Source organism: Pelodiscus sinensis, chromosome 22 (genome assembly GCF_049634645.1).
Source record: "Pelodiscus sinensis isolate JC-2024 chromosome 22, ASM4963464v1, whole genome shotgun sequence".
Taxonomy (NCBI): Eukaryota; Metazoa; Chordata; order Testudines; family Trionychidae; genus Pelodiscus; species Pelodiscus sinensis.
Window position 1 is genome coordinate 25849960 of NC_134732.1, and position 21272 is coordinate 25871231.

The following is a 21272-nucleotide window of genomic DNA, read 5'->3' on the forward strand; positions in this document are numbered from 1 at the left end:
AAAGATTTGCAGCCGAAGAAATGGGGGCAGAGCCTGGGGAATGTGTGTCAAGCCGTGCGTCGGGCGTGCCTGCCACGGCCCGAGCGAGCGCTGCCGGGATTTCCCTACGCGGCTGACACGTTGAAAGTGAGAGTAAGAATTGAATCTGGAGGAGCAAAATGTCTCTCCCCCCTCCCCCCCCGCCCCATGTCTCCTGGTCCGGAACGTCAGCCTTGTTTTCCTCACGCGCTTCCTCAGCCTTCCCTGCCCCCCTGAGCATCCCCGGGACTCCGGCAGCTCTGTGGGCCTGTGCCCAACAGGCTTCCAGCGCGGCGCCAGGGACGTCGTGCGTCCCCAGGGCACAGCAGGCAGCTACACCAGCCCGACTCGGGGCGCTGTGGCCAGACCACGTCGTTGGGGTGGGGAGTTGTTAGGCTGGGCCGGCCCCGGCTGGCCCTTCGTCAGCTGAGTCAATCGAAAGCCTCTGGAGAGAAGAACTTGGTTTGGCTTCCCGGGTGCGACGAGCCCTCCTCGTGCGGGTCGCTGCTGCTGCGCCCGAGCGGGGAGTCAGGGTTGTGGGCAGTGGAGCGCGAGGCAGCCCCGGCCTGCACCTGGCGCTCCGAGGTGCTGATACAAAGACCTGGCGGCGGATCGTGGCTCTTGCCGTGAAAGGCCCAGGATCCTCCGGCCGGGCCCGGGATTGGATCAAGGGGAGCAGCAGAGCGCAGGGAGCACAGGCCTGGCTGGAGGGGCAGTGATTGTGCCTGCAGCAGGAGTTGTCACGCCAGAGGTGGCGCTGAGCCTGGGGTGTCGGGCCTGGGCGACAAGCCGGCTGGCTGCCGAGCCGACTCTCGGCCAGTGGGTCAGTGCACCCGGCACGCGTTCCCTGGGAACCTGTGCCTACGGTGCCGAGGAAAGCGTTCAAGTGAGTCTGCAAGGGGAGAGCAGCGGGCATGGGTGGGGCAGGGGAGCAGCGGATGGGGCCAGGCCGGGGGAGCAGCAGGCGCGGGTGGGCCCAGGACAGGGAGTGCGTGAGTGGCAGGTGTGGGCGGGCCTGGGGGGGGGAGCGGCAGGCGTGGGCGGGCCTGGGGGGGGGAGCGGCAGGCGCGGGCGGGCCCGGGGGGGGGGGAGCGGCAGGCGCGGGCGGGCCCGGGGGGGGGGGAGCGGCAGGCGCGGGCGGGCCCGGGGGAGCAGCAGGCGCGGGCGGGCCTGGGGGGGGGAGCGGCAGGCGCGGGCGGGCCTGGGGGGGGGAGCGGCAGGCGCGGGCGGGCCTGGGGGAGTGGCAGGGCTCGCTGAGCCGTGGCACCTTGGTCTGGCCATGCGGGGCGTAGCTGAGCGCGGGGCTGCAGGGTTGTCGGCCCCAGCACGGTAGAGACGGCGGCGGAGGCAGCTGCTCTTGTGGGGCTGTCTCCTGTTGGGGCGAGGGGCAGGCGCTGGCGCTCACACGCTTGCGGCTCTGACCGGCGGGGGTGGGGCTGGTACACGGGGTTGCCTCCCTCGCCCTGTCACTGGCCCGTTGACAGGGCTGAGCCCGTTCCTCATCGCGGGGCTCGCTCATGTTGTCTCCCCTTGGGAGTGTCATTCTCAGCTGGGTGAGGAAACCTTTGAGAGAAACTCCCCTTCCCCAGCCGCTGACAGTTTCCACCTGTTGGGGTGTAAGTGTTGGGGGCAGGCGGCTCTTCACCCCTTCCACTGGAGCGAACGGTGTGCTGCACTCTTGGGCTCGCTCCATCGCTTCCACGCTGACTCCGGCCACTCCGAGAGCTGACGAGCTTCGCCGTGGTGTGTCTGGCGTCGCGGGGGCAGAGGAGTCATCTGTTTCCCTGACATTGACTGCTAGTGTCAGGCAGACAGGCGGGGGATAATAAAACATGAAAGACGCATTAGCCCAGACCGTTTGTCTCCCAGGCACCCTGCCTGGGCAGCATGTTAATGGACGCGTCCAGATTTTAGAAAATCAGCTTCTTGGTGTTCAGCATCGCTACGGTGACCGTTTAGGTTGCGCTGCACCGCTAGTAAAGTCACCAAAACCTGTTCTGAGGATGACAAGCCCCTAATCAACCTGCTCACGTTTCAAAGCCTGCCAATTCAGTGCACCCCGTGAGCACCACTCAAAGCCGTGGTTTGCCTGAAATATTTTCCTTGCCCAGATAAAAACTGGGCCTGGCAGTTGCAGGAAGTAATGATAAAATGCACTGACGGGCTCTCCTGGCTTAGCATGACATTTTAATTGCGTTTTGCATTGTGGTTCCTAAAAGCCATGTGGCCGCGGAAGAGTCTTTGTTTTCCTTCACGTGTGAATCCAGAATATCGGAGGAATATTGGCTTTAATGAGAACTGCAAAGGAAATGAAGTCTCCAAACAATTGTGGAGGCTGTCAGGGTAAATTGTTTTTTAGCTCTTCAATCCTTGATTAATAGAACAAGGCGCCAGTTCAGAATTCATATGGATTCCAAATGACATTTATCATTCCACATGGCGTGATCTTTAGGAGCTAGCTTGTCGGCTTTGGAGCTGGCACCGTACGTATTCAATATTAATTAGCAGAGGCATGTAATAACTTTGGCTGTGTCTGCATGAGACGTCTCTCCATAGCAGTTCCCACCACTGCTATTCTATAAACACCCTGTGGCTTTCGCAGCTGGACCGTGCACGGGGCTTGCAGGTGGAGCCCGGCGCAGGTACCTGCATCCACATCGGTATCCGCAAAGAGGAGCCATGGATACCAGCGTCCGCCCGGCTCCAGGTGTAGGCCAAGTGCTCGCAGGAGGGTGGCGATTTTCCTTTCGCTTGCGAGGTTGGGACGAGGGCTTTTGCAAGAGAATTGGGGAGTCTCTCCCCCAGGGCATTACCGCGGCGGGTGTGGCACGAAGATGCTGGTGAACTCCCTGGGCGCGGGGTAGGTGCTGGACAGTCGGCACTCAGGGGCCGGGCTAGACTTCGGGAACAGGCAGAGACTGGGGCACAGAAGGGGAGGCCAGGGGTGGGGAGCAAGCCCAGCCTGCGCGGTGGCAGGGCTGAGCCAGGGGCCGGGCTGGGGTACGTGGACTTGTGGCGCCACTCAGGACTGGCCCAGCCTCGCCTCCGTCACTGGAGCCCGGTGAACGGGCCGCCCGAGCGGCGCTGTGACCTGTGTGTAGGCGGCAGCAGGACTCGGCCCGGTCCCTGGGGGCTGACGGCTGGTCCCGAGATGCCGGGGACTCGTGGACAGACCCGCCGCCTGTCAGGAGCTGGTAGCCGGGGCCTGGTATCCGCCTCTCCGAAAGCCCCCTGCCTCCCAGGAAACGTGAGCCCAGGGAAGGCAGGAGCCTGTTACAGAGTGTCACCGTCTCCTGCGTTTCTCCTCTCTCCCAAGAGCCATCTGGGCAACGTCCTGGTCGACATGAAGCTGATTGACATCAAGGACACGCTGCCCGTGGGCTTCATCCCCATCCAGGAGACAGTCGACACACGTGAGTGCGGTCTGCAGTGACGCCCGCCCCACGCGCCGCGGCTGGGAGGGGCAGGCGGTCACTGGGTGTGACGGCGCGTTGGGGTTTCCCTGCCTCCTGCACCCCTGTAATGGCACGGACAGACTCCCCCAGCCAGTAGAACAGAGGGAGTTTATTGCTCCTCCAGGATACAGCACAGATGTAATCTGGTTACAGGGCAGGCCTAGGATGCCTCAGCCCCCCTTGGGATAGGGGAGACTGGGCCCCTAAATCCCAGCCCCTTCCTTTGGCTGTCTCCTCCATGATCCCAGACAGACACTAACTCACTCACTTCCAGCCCTGCCCCCAGCCAGGGCTCCACTCCCCTTCTTCCCATTGTTCCGCTCCCTGGGAGATAACTGGTCAGACAGGTTCAGAGCCCCCTTGCGTAATGACTCATCCCCTGCCCTGCTGGGCCGTGCTGCAGCCATTGGGGGTCACTCACAGCCCCAGCCTCACAACCAGCAAGGTACCCCCACTACGTCACACGGGGCTAGGGAGGAAGGGAGCCCGGGCCCAGGCCGCGCAGACTCGTGCTGCGTTCCTCCCACGGAGCTGCCCTCGCTGCCCCCGGGCGTGGCCCTTACTGCCCCCTTGGCGGGGGCGGCTGTGAGGGCAGCAGAGCTGTGGTGTGGGGGGGGCCCACAGGGAGGCGCCTGCTCCCCTCCTGCGGAAAGGCAGGGCTCGGGCACTGCTGGTGTGGACGGCAGTGGTGGGCTGGGGGCTCAGAGGGCTCCCAGCCTCCCTGGCCCACATCTCCACCTGCTTGAGCCCAGAGTACACCTGCTGCAGGCTCCCCTGCAGCTCAGTGCCCCGGGGCCAGTGGCCCATAGGCACTCTGGCAAGAGGGGGCTGCTGTTACAGACCCGGCAGAGCCTCTCTCGGTTACCTGCTCGGCAGGCTCAGCTGCTGGGTCTCTCCTGAGTAGCCTGCTGAAAAAGGACCCTTTGTGCCGCGTCAGACCTCCGACGAGTCCCGCCAGGCGGCTCCTTGCGGGATCCGGCATGTGTCCTGGGCGCGCAGCCCTTCTCTCCCCCACTTCCATTAACTGCTCCTATCTCCTGTCTACACAAGGCCCCTCTCCTGTCGGTGCCTGATGCCCCCCAGTGCTGAGCAAATTGGGAGCCCTGCGTGGAGAGCTGGGGTCCACAGAAGCATCTCTCGCCATTGCTTACAGTGTTTCCAACCTGTGGAACTCCTTGCCAGAGGATGTGGTGAAGGCTGGGACTTTAACAGAGTTCAAAAAACAGCTAGATACATTCATGGAGGTTAGGTCTGTCCATGGCTATTAGGAATGGGTAGGAATGGTGTCCCTGGCCTGTGTTTGTCTGGAAATGGGTGACAGGAGGGGTCACGTGAGGATTCCCTGTTGTGTTCCCTCCCTCTGGGGCACCTGCTATTGGCCACTGTGGGCAGCCAGGACACTGACCCCGTCTGGCCATTCTTAGGAATGAGGAGCCCTCCCCCAGAGAGGCTCTGCCAGGTTTTTAAAAGCAGAGTCCCTTGCCAGAGCGCCGGTGGGTCTCCTGACCCCGCTACGAGGGCCAGCGCTAGGCGGGCAGTGGCTTGTGGCTCGTGGGGCGGGAGGCTGGCTGTCCCCTAGCCATAGGCTGCAGACTGGCCCGGGCCTTGCCCGCCACACAGGGGTGACTCCGCTCTTCCTTGCCAGCTCTCTCCAAAGGGCTGTGAGGTCCAGGCCTGCCTGGCTGAGTGGCCTGGGCTACGTTCACTGGGCTCCGTGACCAGCCGGCAGGCCCTGGGCTGACCCTGCACTGCGCCTGTGGACAGAGGGACGGCACCGTGCACGTCTGGGCCCCTGCACGTGCGGCACCGGGAGCTCAGTGCGCACGAAACGCTTGGCTGTCCCCAGCCGCGAGCCGCTGCCTCCCTGGGGGTCGGGCCCAGCGGAGGATTCGCTGCTGTTGGGCTCCTAGGGGTGCCCAGCGCCTGCTGCCGTGGCCTGCGCAAGCCCGTGAGCGAGCTCTCTGGCTGCCGGAGTCCGCAGGGTGGTGAGCGCCTGCGTAAAGTGTCTCCAGGAAGCGTCTGCAGCAGGAGACCATCCGGCCCGAGCACCCCTCGTGGTTTCCGAGGCGACTGTGACTTCCTGGTTATTCCTGCCCTGTAAATCCAGCCTCACTCCCCGGACGCTAATGGCACAAGTGCTGCAGCACATCTCCCCGGGGGTTAGAGTTAGCCTGGTCACCGGTTCGTTGGCGCTTTCTCCCCCCGCCACGTGGTCCAGCCAGCCAGGCCGTGTGGGTGATGGGCCCGGAGCAGTCCTCACTGCCTGGGCCGTGGTGGGGCCGGGGCAGCTCCCCGCAGCCTGTGATCAACCGTTTAATCAGATTGTTTAACCCCTTAACTCTGCTGGGTGGTTTTTACATCCCTAATCCGCGGGGGAGGGGCGCCAGCTGCTCCGGTGCAGAGCCCAGTGTAGACGGGTTCGGGAGAGACGCTCGCGAGGAGACCGGAATCCGCGGGCGGGCTGCTCTCCGGTGCCACCTTGGGGGCCGGTCTCCTCTCCCTGTCCCTAGCGGCCACGCTTTGCGGAGCGCCCCAATTGGAGGCTGGCGAGGGGGCACGTCCCAGAATGCAGTGTGCTGCCCTGCGAGACTGGCCACGTGGGAGGGGCCCCTGGATCCAGGGTTGGGCAGCGAGGCTGGTTTGTAAGGGGAATGCCGGGTGATGCTGAGCGCCGTACAGAGATCCGGGACGCGGGAGCGGCTGCCTGGCAGACTATTGCAGAGGCTGTAATTCTGCGTGCTAGGCAGTGTCTAATCTGCTCTGGAGAGGATGGGGTGGCGCCAAGTCCCGCTGAATCACAAATCTTGCATGCCACACGAAAGGGCTTGCGCTAGGCTGTCCCCTTGCAGCAGCACACGGCTTGGCACGCTTAATTTGCAGCCCAGCTCCTGTTCCTGCCACCAGTCTCTGCCTAAGCTCTGAAGTTGCAATAAATATCTTTTATACCCTGGTCATGCATAAAAACCAGCCTCTAATCCCGGCTCCCTTCCGCAGAGGAAATGGCTTTCAGAAAGAAGAGGCTCTGCATCAAATTCATCCCCCGGGATTCGACGGAGGCGGCTATTTGCGATATCCGAATTCTGGGCAGGGCTAAGCAGGCCCCTCCACAGTACACGTTCATAGGGTAAGTAGCCCCTCCTCCAGCAGCACGTCCCAATGTCGTTTATTCTCATCGGTTAGTCGACTGGGCTGTAGTCCCCGGGCAGCCCCTGTCCGGGGGAGGGGTCTGTGCTCCCGGACCCGGCACGAGTCGGAACTGAGCCAGCTGCCTGCCCGCCCGGCTCCTAATACACTTCAAATGCAGAGCCGGTGCAGGGGCAGGTCCAGGACCCAGTGCGAGCCGGGACCGAACCGGGCTGCTGGCCAGCCTGCTAACACGTGTGCTGACAGGGGGTGGGAGGACATGGGTATAGTCTGTAGCATTGACCGATACGCTTTTGCTTGTCGGTTAATCGACTCCACTGTTATACCCCCAGTCCCAAGCCCAGGCACCGCGGCTTCCTTCAGGAATCTCCGGGGGGAGCCGTGTTAGCCTGTAACGGAAAAAATAACCCATAGTCCTGCAGCACCTTAGAGACGAACAGAACATGGAGATGGGAGCAGGAGCTTTCGTGGGCACAATCCGCTTCTTCCGAGGAGGGGAGTGTAAGGGGCCTAGGTTCCAAATCAGTAGCTGGGGAAGAGAAGGGATCCCGGCGGGGGGGAAAGGGGAAAAAAAGAGAAAATGGTCAGTTCGAGTGTCCATGCCAAAGGAAGCTGAATGAGTGGATACTAAGTGCTCTCAAGAACCCCGTGCTCGGGTTGTACGTCCTTAGGATGTGGATGTGGCGGGCCGTCCACGCACGGGCTTGGTTTAGACCTCAACTCGTAAGTGAAGTTAAGTTCTGCAGCCTCCCTTTCGAGCTGGTTTTTGAAATTGGCTTGCAGTAGGACGGTAACCTTACGGAGTGCCCGGGCAAGTTACGTAAGCCAGTGGGAGTTTGCAAGTGTTAACGATGGTGAAAAAGCTCTGAGATCGCTGAGGGAAGGTGAGATGTATGGGGAAAGTGTTACTCGGCTCGGGGGGAGAGCTCCCCTTTGTGGCAGTGATGTTTCTGTTTCTGGGTGGAACTCGCCCCCGATATCCCGTGTGCGCTCTGCGTTTGCTAATGACTTCTCTGTTCCTTGCAAAGGGAACTTAACAGCATGGGCATTTGGTACCGAATGGGCCGGGTTCCACGCAACCATGACTCCTCGCAGCCGGGGACACCTCCTTCTCAAGTACCAGCTTCCACTCCAGCGCCCAACCTGCCTAGGTAGGTTCTGCCTCTTCTCAGCGTTCTCTCTAGCTGCCTCCCGCGCCACAGCCAGCGGGCACGGTCCCAGTGCAAATGAGCACGCGCTCCACCCTGAGAAGTTGTCAGTGCCTGGGAAGGGGTGAAATGGTCTCAAAGAGCGAGCACGGCAGCAGTCGCTGCGGGCAGCCATTGGCCCGGCACGGGAGCAGGCCAGTGGTCAGGCTAGACCGCTGCTCCCACCATCCCCGCCCCCCGCGAGAAACTGGAGTGGGGCCATTCGTGCCCTTGGTGGATCCTGCAGGCTCCGTATGTGAGAGCAGGGGACGGGTTTCCCCCTAATCCCCAGATTCCCTCTTCTCAGCTGTGGCCCAACCTGCAATTTTAAGCCCTGCTGCTGCAGTTGTGGGTGGCGGGGCCAGCACACCAGGCACTGCAGAGCAAGGCCTAGAGCTGCTGGTGTAGCTGGCACCAGGCGGATTTGAACCTGGGCCCTCCGGAGCTTAGTGTCGGAGCCTCTACGGCTTGAGCTACAAAGCCAGCCGGCTCCGCCTAGGCTGCGGAGCTCCCTTGTTCTTACCTCGCTGTCAGTGGGCTAAGTGCCCCGGCGTGGCACAGTGACCCACACTAGGGGTGTGGGCTACACTTAGCAAAGAAACGCTGTGTGCAATGGTGAGTCCCTCTGAACTCAGCCCCGGCGGCCCCCAGGCACCGCGCGTCCTCCCGAGACCCCTCGGTGGGCCGGGCTTTCCTCAGCCTGTTCAGCGTGGGGCAGATACGTGGAGCGTTGCAGGAGAGGTTTGGGATTTGCGTTCCGAAGGTGGGGTTGCCAGGTGGCAGGGGAAGTGTGGGGAATTTTTGGCTCAACCAATTTTTTTCCCGCCATGTTCAGTATTTTTTGTGAAAGTATCCTGCAACCTTATCCGAAGGAGACTGGCAGGGTGGGAATTCTGTGGAGACTCAGTTCAGTGAACTGCGTGGGTAGGATATGCTGCCGGTATCCTTGGCGGTTTTGCTTTTCTGTACCTTTGCAAGAGTGGCAGTCTTACAATTGCCCCATCAAGGCTTGGCACGGGGGGTGTGGTGACTTTATCCCAGTTAAGGCCCGTATCTGGGCACTGGCCTGCTCCCAGGCTCCTAAGCGTACTTGCAACCTAGTGTATTGTGGAGACTTCTCAGCTGTCCCCTCTGGCTTGTTTTGGACCAGTCACGTCCCTGGAAGCTGGGCTGTTTCTCTCGTGCTGTGTGGGAGCAGCCTTGCTGCAAACCCCCACTTGCACCCAGGCCCCGTGCAGAGCTGTGGGGCTGACGGTCCCTCGTGGGGATATAAGACCAGATCAGCACCAGGAGCCCTGCAGGAGTTCGCCGGTTGTTTTATCTGGAGCCTTGGGCTTGTTTCAAAATTCCACCCGCTGCATAAATAGCAAAGGCCTGCGAGATCTACGGGAGACGTTACTGTGACCCTCTTCCCTCTGGCCGTGAGGAAGCTGCAGGCAAGTCGCTGTGGTGACGGGGACATGCTCCGAGCACACGGCTGTCCTGAATCACTCGGTGCGGAAGGGTCTCTTGATGGCCGAGCAGGGAGGGCCCTACGCAGGTCCCGGGGCGGTTGGGAACAGGGCCAGAATTGGAGCTGCGAGCATCAGCGCCTGTCTGAAGAGAAGTGTTTACAAGGCTTATATATTTTATAACCTCTTGTTGTACAGTTTATGGTTTACAATGGCTGCAAGGAAATTGGATCAGTTTTGTTTTACTCACCAAATAAAACAAATGTCAAAATAGTCAATATAAAATGTATTCTAATTTGGCTGAGTTAAACCAGCCAGTATGCAGTGGAATAATTGAACGTTACATTAATTCCTCCTAGTAAAAAGCACCTGTCTGTAGCTGGCGCTGCTCTCATGCCCCGTGTATGATTTGCAGGTAACTCTTACGCTGGAATGAAAACAGCCCAGTCATTCAAGGCATCTATTCTGATCTGGGTTTCTTCCATTGATTATTTATTGTCCAATATATTTTTAGAAATAGAAATGTCTAGAAAGCCGCTCCTTGCAAACATGGCAGGTTCAGAGGAGAAATGTCTGTTACTTGAAACGCTGTATTCACACTTTGGCAGGGGAGTGATTTATTCAAGCGTAGTGTCCATGGAAGATGATAGTCCCACGTAACTTGGTATGTTAACATGCCCGTTGAGATAAGGGAGCGCACTTGCAGCCCGTTTGCCATATTAGTCCGTGCGGGTTTATTCCAGAAGTAGCAGCAAAAGTCTTTTCTGAACAAGCAGGGACTCCAAGGCAGCCTCACCGACGAGCCCAGGACGCAAGTCGTGTTATTGAGCGTTTAGCTTGGTCAGAGAGTTGAAAGGATCCGCTTCTGGTTCTGGCTCGTTTTTATGAAATACCTCGACATGGTGGCACTAGGCAGAGAGCTCAGGGCTGCGGGAAGCTCGCTAACCCTGGAGAGATGTACGCACAGACAACGGCACCGCAGTGAGTTACTGCAGAGCCCAGTCATTCAAGGCATCTATTCTGATCTGGGTTTCTTCCATTGATTATTTATTGTCCAATATATTCCACGGGGGCGCTTCTTCATACATCTGGTTTCATTCTGGGGACATCTGGAGCATTGTGTCCAGTTCTAGGCACCACGTTTCAGGAAAGATGTGGAGAAATTGGAGAAGAGCAAGAGAAGAGCAACAAAAACAACGAAAGGGCTAGAAAACATGACCTCTGAGGGAAGACTGGAAGAACTGGGTTTGTTTAGTCTGGAAAAGAGAAGACAAGAGGGACAGGATAGCAGCTTTCAAGTACCTAAAGGGGGAAGGGAGAAAAATTCTTCTCCTTGGCCTCTAATGATAGGACAGGAAGCAAGGGGCTTAAACTGCAGCGAGGGAGGCTCAGGTTGGCCATTCGGAAAAACTCCCTGCCTGGCAGGGGGGTGAAACTGGATAAATTGCCTGGGGAGGTTGTGGCATCTCCATCGCTGCGGATATTTAAGAGCAGGTTGGACAGACACCTGGCAGGGATGGTCTAGAGGGTGCTGGGTCCTGCCGTGAGGGCAGGGGACTGGACTCGATGCCTCTCAAGGTCCCTGCCAGTGCTAGTGTTCTAGGAAGGGCCATTCAGAAATCCATCTTCTCTTGCTCTGGGGTTTAGTGCCTCGCTGGGTTTCTCAGGAAGCGAAGACTGTGGTGGGAATGAAACTGTCCTTCTGCTCTACGGACGTCCCTGTTCATTGGCCTGCTTGCTGCACCCAGGATCCCTCCTCTCCCTACTAGGAGGAGGGGGGATGTTGGTTTTGTCGCTCAGGCGCTCTCTGGTCCGTGGGGGTCCCTGCTCCGAGTGCCTGGGCCGGTGGTCCCTGAGACCAAGCCGCCAGCACCAACGGGAGCGTGTGCCATGAGCGCGACCTCCAATGACGCACGCCGAATCGCTGCAGGGGTTTCGTGCTGCGGGCAGCGTGGCGCCGCACACTGGCCGCTTCTCCTGCGAGAGGCGACGGCGCGAGGCCCGTTCCGTGGGCCGGAGCAGCCCGCTGCAGGAATGTGGCATGTGGAGGGTTGCTGGGCTCCCCTAGGCCTGTGGGTGAGCTGCGAAGCCGCGCCCTGGCGCTCAGGAGCGAGATGCAGCCCTGCGGAGGGGGCTGGTGGGTGTCACGTCTCTGGCGCTGCGCGGCGATGGCTGCACCCTCGCCGGTGGCAAGGCGGTTCCCCAAGAGTGAGAGCTACGGGCCTCGCCTTGCTGGGCGTGACTGGCCGGCGGATCGCAGGGCGCGGCCCACGTGGCCAGGGAGGGTCAGTCACGTGTTCGGTGTTTAGGGAATAAGCTGGTGACAGCTCCGTGCCCAGCTGGCCCAGCCCGCAGCTCTGCAGGGCGGTGGGGAGGGGGGTCTGGCGTTCTGCCCTGCCCTGGTGCTCTCAGTAAATTGAGCCTCCGCCCCGCCGGGCGGGCGGGAGCTGGGTCTTCTGGCCGGCCTAGGCAGAGCTGCCCCGCGCCTGCGGAGGCCTGTCCCAGCCCCTGCGTTCCCTCGGGGCGTGCGGGTTCTTGGCTGGCGAGTGCCTTCCCACGGTGGGGCCGGCGCCTACGGTGGAGCCGTTCCCACAGGCGGCTGACTGTGTCGGCTCCGCGCCGGGCGTCGCTCTGCGCTGCTGGGGGTTTTGCAGCGACAGGCGGAATTTCCGGGAGTGGGCGTGCGGCTGTCATCGGTCTGTGGCGGCGACTCTGGGAGCGGGAGAACAGCGATGGCACAGGATGTGTCACCCGCGGTCCCCCTTCCAGGCACAGCTTCCGCCTGTTGCTGGCAGGTGGAGCAGCGGCTCCACGCTGAGCTCCGGCGCCAGGGCCGTCACCTGAAAGGTTAATGGCTTGTGAGGTGGAAGGGGGCGTGGGGTGCAGCTGTCTGGGGTTCAGCTCTGCTGCCCTACGGCCACTCGGGCTGGCTGGAAGGGCTCCGACCCGCCTGTGCACCTAGGAGCCGGCCGCTCGCCACCGGGGCGCTGGGACCCTGGCTCGTCTCCTCTGGGCCTGACAATGAGCGAGGCAAGTGGCCAGGCCTGGAGACCAGAAGCCTTTTGCTTCTAGTCCCTGGTGCCCCTTCGGCCGGCCGCTCTCTGGCAGACGTTTATCCGCAGGGGGCTGGAGGGGCTCGCTCTGCTCCCCGGTGGGTGGGTTACACAGAAACCCCCAGCAGACTTCCCCGAGCATCCTGTGGGCTTTGGGGGCTGAATTTTCTGGGGGGGGGGGGCAGTGGAAAGGCCGGGGGGGGAGTGTGCACTGCTGCAAACTGCAGCTCCTGTCCTGCCAATAAAGGCCGTGAGCCCACACGGCCCCTCTCCCGGTGACTAGTGAGTGTGCAAGTTCCCTGGGAAGTCCCCCGGGTGCGTCCGTGGGGGGGAGCTAGACGGCCAGAGCACACTGTTGTTACAGCTAATGAATCGGAGAGCGGTAGAAATGCCCGTGTCATTAATGGCAAGTCGGAAATGCACCTTGTAACTTCCTCGCACGGGGCGTGCAGCCTTCCCCAGCCTGCGGGCCTTTTCCTCTGGCCGTGGAGCACGGACAGTGTCTGTGCCGTTGTGAGCTTCCCGTCGTGAAACACGGCACAGGGGTGGCTCTTGGCCCCGGGGAGCTCAGTCTGGGCTTGGCCGGAGGGCAGCAGGCGGGCGATGTGAATTCTTGGAATTGGAGCAGCGTGTGTGGATTTTCCTCCCCGGTTCTATTTTGAATGGTAGAGTTACTTGCGCATGCTGGAAATACGCGGTTTGTTCCCCTGCCCTGCACGTAGCTGAGCTTGTGACGGGACTGTCATCAGGGGGCAATGTTGGTTTTAGTGACGGTGTTTGAGCTGTGGTTAATGTACGGCTTTCTGCAGGGAGAGATAATGCGCAGGGGTGGGAGTCAGTAACATGGTACCCGTCGCTGTGGGGCATCAGAGAACTAAACTCAGTGCAGTCCTGAGCCGGTCTCTCTCACAGAGGGAGTGAATGGAACAGGGAAGCTTTAAACTGTCTCCAGTTTTGTTTGGGTTTTAAAACTCGACACACGTTCATTAGAGGTACCAGCAGCCGAATCTCTCGTGCACACCAGCCCCGGAGCTCATCAGGCGTGAGCCCGGCCTGTATTCTTTGGGCCCACGGTTCAAGTCACTCTTACTGTGAAAAGCACTTGAATGTCCGCAGCCTTTTAGCAGCTGCTGGGATTTAACCTGAGTGCGCTGGGGCGTGGGGCCAGCAGTCGGAGAGCGGGTGTGCTCAGTTGGGAGCTGTGGGGAGGCCAGGCTGGCAGGGCTGACGAGGTGCCCCTGCGGGAGACTGGGCACTTCCAGGAGGAAGCATGGTCCCCAGCCCCCCCCCCGGTACAGCGGGAAGCACGTTACAAGAAGAGGTGCGTCTGTGACAGGTGCCCCCTCGCACAAGGCACATGTTGAGAGCGGAGGGGGAAGGCAGGCTGGCATGTCGGGTTACTTCCTGGCAGAGGTTTGCGGAACGTGCACTAAGCCTGCACGGCTTGCGGCCAGCTCTGCCACGTGAAGAAGCGCCAAAAACGGCGTAAAGTCCAGTACGTTTTAGTGCTAGATGACAGTAGGAGAAACTGTTGAAACTGTCTGAGCGGTTCCTAGCCCTGAGGAGCCCACAGAACAGCTGAGACGTTAACTGCGGGTCAGAGAGGGTTGATTGACTCTGCTTGGTTTGACGGTGTTAGGGAGTTTGCAGACTAAAGATGCTTCAGTCTTCCCAGGATTGTTTTTCTTTAGAGGGCGTCCTTTGCAAAGGCTCACAGCCATTGGGATCACTGAAACCGGCTCGCGGTCAGTGTTGCCTCCGTATCGTAGCCAATGAGGTTACTCCGAGGCGCGATTATTGCTAATTGAAAACTTTTCTATCCTTGGGCAGGTTGAAATTTCTAATGTGCACCACCAGTATTGAGGTAGTGTGTGTTTGTGTGTTTGTTTGTATTGGTGGTGCACACCCAAACACACACACACTTTTTAAAGCAGTCCATGTGTGTGGAAGAAAATATATTGAAGCAAGGGATATTGAACAAGGAGCAATGCTTATGATATTTAATATGAAATCAAATAAGACAATTGACACTGCCTTTGGAGTACATGTATCATCCGCCTTTCTAACCCCTTGTGACGACGCAGACAGGGTTCCCCCGTTCCAGCCCCGTAGCAGCAAGAACAGACTCCGCCAGCCGGTAGACTAGAGGGGTTTATTGCTCCTCCAGGATACAGCCCGGCCTAGACGTGAGGTGTTTACAGGAGGCTGAGCCAGGATACCTCAGACCCCTTGAGATGGGTCCCTAGGCCCCTGGATTCCAGCCCTCTCCTCAGACTGGTTCCTCCATGATTCCAGCTCAAGACTGACTCTCCCCAGCCCCCCAGTTCCTTTGTTCGGCCTCTTCCCGTAACTTGTAGAACTGGTTTTAGCCACTGCCCTGGGGCGGTAGGGCGCCCCCTGCTGGGCCGCGCTTGCGTTGTTACGTGCACAGCAACCAGCACGGAACTTACACTACCCCACACTGCTCAAGCTAGTACTTGCTACTTCTGCCTCCTAAGGGCCAGAGCTCTACCAGATAGCAAAGATCTGGCCCCAGTGCAATACAGCTTACCTTGTATTGATGAGTAACACAGGATTTTAAAAAATGATTCAGATCAGAGTTTTAGATTCTGCAAGACTCCAGAAATGTCATTAAAAGAATCGTTTTCTTTCTCGCCGTAAGCCAGTCGCACCCATGTGAACTTTGTTTGAAATGGGATTGTGCAAATGTCCTTCCACCTCTCCCCCATGCTGCCTGCTCGCCCCTCCCCAACCCCGTCAGCCAGAGCAGACTGCAGAGAGTCAGACACCCCACACAAACTGTCCCCTGCTCCACCTCACGGCACAGATGCCAACACCCACCCTCCCCCTTTTCCTCCACCTGGCCCATGCAGCCAGCCCTTTGCCTCTACGTTTCTGCCTCTCTCTCTCCTTGCGCAGACGAGACTCTCTCCAAACTCCCCTCCCCTCTGACTCTCCCGCAGCCAATTACTTACTCGCTCCCCCCTTGTCTTCCAGCCCCAGCCACTTTTCCCTGCTTCTCTCCCTTTTCACCTGCTCTGGGAGCTGCTCAGTGTCAAGCAGGAGAAGCCCCGGTTAGCTGCTTGCTCAGCGAGACGACGCCCCTCCCTCCGTCGGTCAGCTGAGCTCCCTGCCTACATGGGAGCTTTGAACGTCTGAGCGGCGCTCAGGACACCGCCGTGTGACTGCGCGGGCAGGCAGCTTCCAGGGACCTTCGCTTGTGGGATTCATGCAGAGGAGCAGCGAGCTTAGTTGTTACGTGCACCCTTTGGGGGACCGTTTCTCACACCTCTGCGGGCTCTGCTGGTTCATAGAGTCTCTTCCACTCGCATCTACTCTGGGCTTCCACCTCCAAGTATGGGAGGGTGTATTCGGGGAGCAGCTGTTCCATTAGTTACTTTCTCCATTCTTACTTTTCTAGAGTGTGTTGATCTTTGATTCTCGTCCCTTACTGTCTGAATGCCCAGCAGCGCTTTTCCTGGGTGTGATTTGGGGGAAATGGCCTTGTAAATGCTGAGCGTTTTGTGGGAGTGAGGCTGCTGCGTCTAGCGATTTGGGCTCTGGCCCTGCAGCCCCCTGGAAGTCAGTGGAAGTCTTTGCATCGACGCCGGGGGCTTTGGTTTGGGTCCCGTGTTCGCCTCTTCAGACTGAGTCAGGGTGCGTTTTGCAAGCAGAAGTGTCAGTTCTGAGAGAGGCTTGTGGATTTGGGCTTTGCCGTGTTCTGGCTGGTTTGATAGTATTTCAAATCGTCACTGTGGGCGGCCTAACTTCATCTCGTTTGAGAGTTTCTGTCCCCGCTCCCTCCCTGCAGCCCAGTTTCAATTCTAGAGAGGAAGGATGTGGAACGCTGCTTGTTCTTCCCACAGCAGCCTACAGAGACCGAGATTGTTCATCTAACACAGCAGCTTCCTAAACACGCCCCACTTACCGCCCCAGGCTGTCGCTCGCCGACGCAGTCCTCGGTGCACAAGGCTTTAGTGGCTCCAGCTCACAACTTCAAGTTGGCTTTGTTAAACTCAGAGGCTTGGTGGGACCTTCCTCTTCTCCCTCTGCCTCCTGTTTGGCTGCTGTTCTGTTCTGCTGCTTGAAATGCAGCTGATCTTACATCCTCTCTGTAGAGCAAGCTGTGGGAGGAACACTCGAGTTTGGATGGCGGGTTTTGTATGGCAGCCAGGCGTGCTTGCTTGGACGGTCGGGTTTTGCTCCATTTGCTCCTGCTTAGAAGTGGTTATTTTGGTTGGAGGAAGATAGCGGTGACTCTAGTGCCCCGTGTTCCACCGTGCGGGGTGAGCAGAAGCGAGGTCACGCTGAATTTGAGTGCATTGCACCAGCACCCTGGGCGTGTGCCTTTCCCCCTGCCCAGCTGCTGAGTGTGGCCTGAAAGAATTTCTCCCTGCCTAGGGGCTGCGAGACGTAGGAGTCGGGCACCCCCAGCTCTGTGGTTTTTGCAGAACGGGTCTTTGGCAGCTTGGAATGAGCTGAAACACTGGCCAGGCCCAGATGTGGCTTGTTTGCGGCAGTGGGTCGGGGGCTTGAGCGTGTACTTGGGGGTGTGCGATTAACCTAGGTCAGGGGTTGCCAACCCGCAGCTCGTGAGTCGCATGCGGCTCGTCAAAGGAAATTGCGGTTCCCATGGTCCCTGCGCTGACCGTTTTCTCCTTGTCTGAGCTGGGCGCCACTTGGTGCCACGAGATCTGACGCTGCGGTCGGCGGAAGCCTGCTTGGGCTTTCCCTCGGCTCTGTGCACTGTATCCACCACTCTTTTGGCTCTTTGTCTGTAATGGGTTGGCAACCCCGGCCTCGGTTGTCTGGAAGGAGGGCCATGCCCATGGCAGTTTCCAGCCTTCCAGCTCTGGTGCCCACGAGGTCGGTTTGGGAGCAGTGCAGGGACTCGCGTCCGAGAACAGGCCAAGATGCTGCCGGTTCCGGTGGCCATGTCGCTGCGTGGCTCCGTACGTTTGACATGACCAGTTCTTCCCCCATAAAGGGTGGAATCGCGCCCCGTGGCAGTCCCGGTTAGTGTTACCCATCGAAACACTAAACAGCATGAGTCCGTGTGCTGTCTCTTGACCAACTCCTATGCCAAGTTGCACCCGATGTGACCGGCAGCTAAAGCCACTGCTGCTTATTCTGGTGGCCATTGTGGATCTTTTGGGGGTGAGTTATGAAGCTTCCTTTGTTCTCTGGCATTTCCCCTCACTCCTTTGTTACTCGTGATAAGTGTTTGCTTCCTAATTGCAGAAGCAGTTTGTCATCTGCATGCAGACAGTCGTGAATAGCTGTTGTTTGGAATCGCTGGACAACCCTTCGCCAGTTGGTGTGAGTGCCTCGACAATAAGCCTCCGAAAACTGGCCCCACTATGTGCCCGACACACACCACTTGGACGGCTGTAGCGACCTTAGCTGTCATCTGCCGTTTTTGTTGCAGCGTTCCATGGGCTTAGTGAGTGAAAGAGCAGCTGAGAGAAGGGTTAAATCACACCTGCACGGAGTGGTTGTTTGGATACCACCGTGAATTGTTCTGGAATTGTCAATAGTTAATTGTTGTAGAAAATATTTTTTCCGGAATCTGTTTATCAGAGGGTCCATCTTAAATCCACCTGGTTTTATGTGCTAGCGCTCGAGAAAATTGCTTTGAAAACCTGATTCCCGGTCTCAGTGGAGTAGACATTCCTTACTCTCCCAAGTCCACCTTGTCACTTTGAGAGTGTGTGTGTGTGTGTGTGTGCCGAAGAAAAATAATTGGCATTAGTGTATGTTAATGTGAGTTGCTGTTCCTTAATATAAGAGATTTCGCTAAAGTACTAATAATTACTGTTAATATCGTTCAGTGGAAACTTTCAGAGTAAACGAGCAATGGTTGAAACACTATTTAATGGCATGCGGCTGGCATGATAAGAATGCAAATAAGCGTTATTAGCCTAATGATTTTGCTGTCGCCATGGCTGTGCAGCAACACTGTTGTGAATATGTCACGCAGCACCCGTGAATTTGGAAAGTGTGTCAAAACACAAGTTCAATTAGTTTGCTCTAATTGTGGCTCTAGAGAGTTAGTAACTGTATCACTCCTCATTAAAAGAGATTTTCTCATATGGATGAATGTACCGCTCAGAGGAAACTTTCAGAATCCCAGAGAGGAGCGGGCTTCTGCCGAGAGGGAGGACAGTGCTTGTGCCGGCTCCGCGGCCTGACTGCGCCTGTGCAGGAAGGGGCACCCAGGGGTCCTGGTGCAAAGAGGGGGGCAGTCGCTGGCCCACGGGAGTTGTGTGTGTGACCCACAAGACCGTTGGTTACCGTTGCCCGTGCGCGGGGCTGCCAGGTTCCACTGCTTTCTGGCCGCGCCGGTTTTTCCGACGGGTGTTACTAGAGTGACACACACGTGAAGTGAGGGGCGGGCTGATTGGCCGGGCGCGCTCTCTGCAGCCAATCCCGGCGCTGCTACGGTGCAGTCGCCACCCCCCGCACGTTCTAGGGTCGCAGCTGCTCTGGCCTGGCAGACCGTCTCGGTTATGCGGCCCGCTGAGGAGAGGGTGGCCGCTCCCGCCCGCCGTGCTCTGAGATCTCTCCCGACGGCGCCAGGAGAGAGATGCGTGACGGAGGCCCCCAAGGCTCTCCAGCTCCGCAGTCCCAGAGCCTGCCCTCGGGGCCCTGATCCTGCTGAGCCCCGGGGCGGGTGCTCCTAGCACGGGCAGACAGACTCGCTCGCTCCATTCGCGCTAGCCTGCTAACCGTACCGGCGTGGGGCTGGGCTGGCCACCCCGTGCGAGCCCACCTGCCCCCTGGCTCCCAGCTCAGGGGCTCGCACAAGCCACTGCCTGCACTGCAACAGCCACGCTGCAGTTCTCAGCGCACTGGCTGGAGGCCGTGTGCCCACGCCGGGCGTCGCCCGCCCCCGGCAGCATAGGCCTTTCTTAGGAACCCGCCAGCGCCGACACATCAGCACAGAGCTGGCTGAGCAGCAGCCTCTGGCAGGGCGCGTGCCGGTCCCACCCCTGTGCCCTAGTCCCGCACCCTGAGCTCCTCCAGCATTTGGGCGCCTGCCTGGGTGTGCTCGTCCGAGGCTGTGTGAGTCAGCACTGGCGCCACGCCGGCAGCAGACGGGGCAGAGCGGCTGGCCGCCAGCAGCATGCGTCCTGGGGAGAAGGTGGCCTGGCGCCCGCATAACAGCCAGGGCTTGGGACGTGCTGGCCTGCAGCTGCCTGGTGAACCGCACCCTCTGCAGCCCCCTTGCAAGGCACCGCTGCCGAGAGGAAGGACCAAAGGGCCAGGTGCAGACTCCGGCTGTGACCGTGAGCCAGGCAGAGCGAGCCAGGAGCTGGGCCCGGGATCTCTGGCCTCGGGCCCCCACCTGTCCCATTCCCTGGCCCGCCCCTGAGGTTCCCGGAAGAGGAACGCGTTCCCAGGCTGCGGAGCAGAGAGGCTGCAGGACGGGCCCTGTAGGGCCGTGGCGCGGGCGCTAAGCGGCAGCAGTGCCTGGGGCAGAGCGGAGAGCGCGCAGCCGGGCGCAAGCGGCCCCTTCGCCTCACGACCCGTCGAGCGTCAGCGTCTCTTCCCCCCCACCGCCGTCTGCCTGTGGGCAGCTCGCACGGGGCTCCCGAGTGGAGCATGCTGGGGGTAGCACGACAGGGGGAGGCAGCTGCCCCTCGCCCTCGACTTTCCACTGGGCCCAGCCCCGCCGCCCTCTCCCCTTCTCCGGAAAATACGCACTGAGCCCGGGCAGGGCCAGGCGCCCCAGTGCTGCTGACCGAGGAGCCGGGCAGGGAAGTGACTGCACAGCCCCCGCCCCAGGCCTCCAGGGGGCATGAAGCCAGGCTGGGGTGTCGGACTCATTCCTGGCGGCAGCTGCTGCAGGAAAGTGCTCTCGCCATGGCCAGGACCTCCCTACCATGGCCTGGGCATCTGCCCCGGGAGCCCCCCACGCCCTCCATCGAAGGGCACTTCACACGCACAGCAACAGACCCGGCTGTGCCCTGCCAGGGAGCCCGCGTCCGTGCGCAGGCTCTGCATGGCGGAAACTCTCGCACCCAAATAGCAACCGGAGCCCTCCAGAGCCCATAAATAGCGTTTGAGAAGCCCCGCCCCCCCAGTCTGGCATGGCTGAGTCGGGCCAGCCTGGCGGTCCCGTGTTCCCGATAAAGGGCTGCCGCACGGTTCCTGCGTCAACGTGCCCTTCCTCCGCGGGAGTGGGCTGCCGGCTCTTCACTCACAGGTGAGCAGCTGGGAACGGGTTAAAGGCGCAATTGTGTAAATCTTCTAGGCTTTCCTCCCAGCTCTGGGATAATTTGATGAAGAACTTCACCCTAATTAAATATTCAAATGAGGAATAAGTGTCAATATGGCTTCCCATTGCCTGGAATGATGATTAATTGTATTCAAAACTCTAGTGGCCACTGTAATCTAAACCGAACCGTTGTTGTTGATTATTTCTGCAACACATTTGCCATGTTTTTGTTTTAAATTTTAAACTAGTAATTGATTTGCCATATGCTACGGAGCTGCACATGCTTTCACACTGTGTGTTTAGGAACTTGGGGAGTTTGTAACTGGGATTTTCTTGCTTTTTTTTCAATGGCAGTCTATTTTTTTTTCCTTCTACAATGCAAAATGATTTGGCTTTCACAACCCATAAGGAAAATTCATTATGCAATCAAGTTAGGCAGTATACGTTATATTGATTCTGGCCAAATGTTTGCATTCATTTAAATAAATGAGACTTGTGTTTCCTCTCCCCCACCCCACCCTGTCACATTTTTTAAAATTAGAATGGAAAGTTCTGATCTTGCACAAGCAGTGTTCTCTCCTGCCCTGTTCCCTTGCAGCTCCGTTTCCTCCGTGGCGAGGCTCTGCTCCTGGTTTTGCGCTAAGTGATGAGATTCCATTTGGCTCTCCGAAAGAACAGTGCTGAGTGAACGGGGGAGAGAATCCAAAAACATTTCTATTTATTTGGAAACCGCCTCCTGCTAG

At 58.9% G+C, this 21272-nt stretch overlaps 1 protein-coding gene and 1 pseudogene across 5 annotated transcripts in view; both read left to right on the top strand.

Annotated features, from left to right (window-relative positions):
• The window catches only part of MVB12B (multivesicular body subunit 12B), a 94531-nt gene that overhangs the window by 14384 nt on the left and 58875 nt on the right, over window positions 1-21272 (top strand). For all 5 annotated transcript variants that reach the window (XM_075905741.1, XM_075905738.1, XM_075905737.1 and 2 more), the window contains exons 4-6: window positions 3335-3431; window positions 6468-6597; window positions 7646-7768. In XM_075905741.1, coding sequence (XP_075761856.1) covers window positions 3335-3431; window positions 6468-6597; window positions 7646-7768 — 350 coding nt within the window. The remainder of the gene's footprint in view (window positions 1-3334; window positions 3432-6467; window positions 6598-7645; window positions 7769-21272) is intronic.
• On the top strand, window positions 14057-14179 carry LOC142819383 (U4 spliceosomal RNA; annotated as a pseudogene).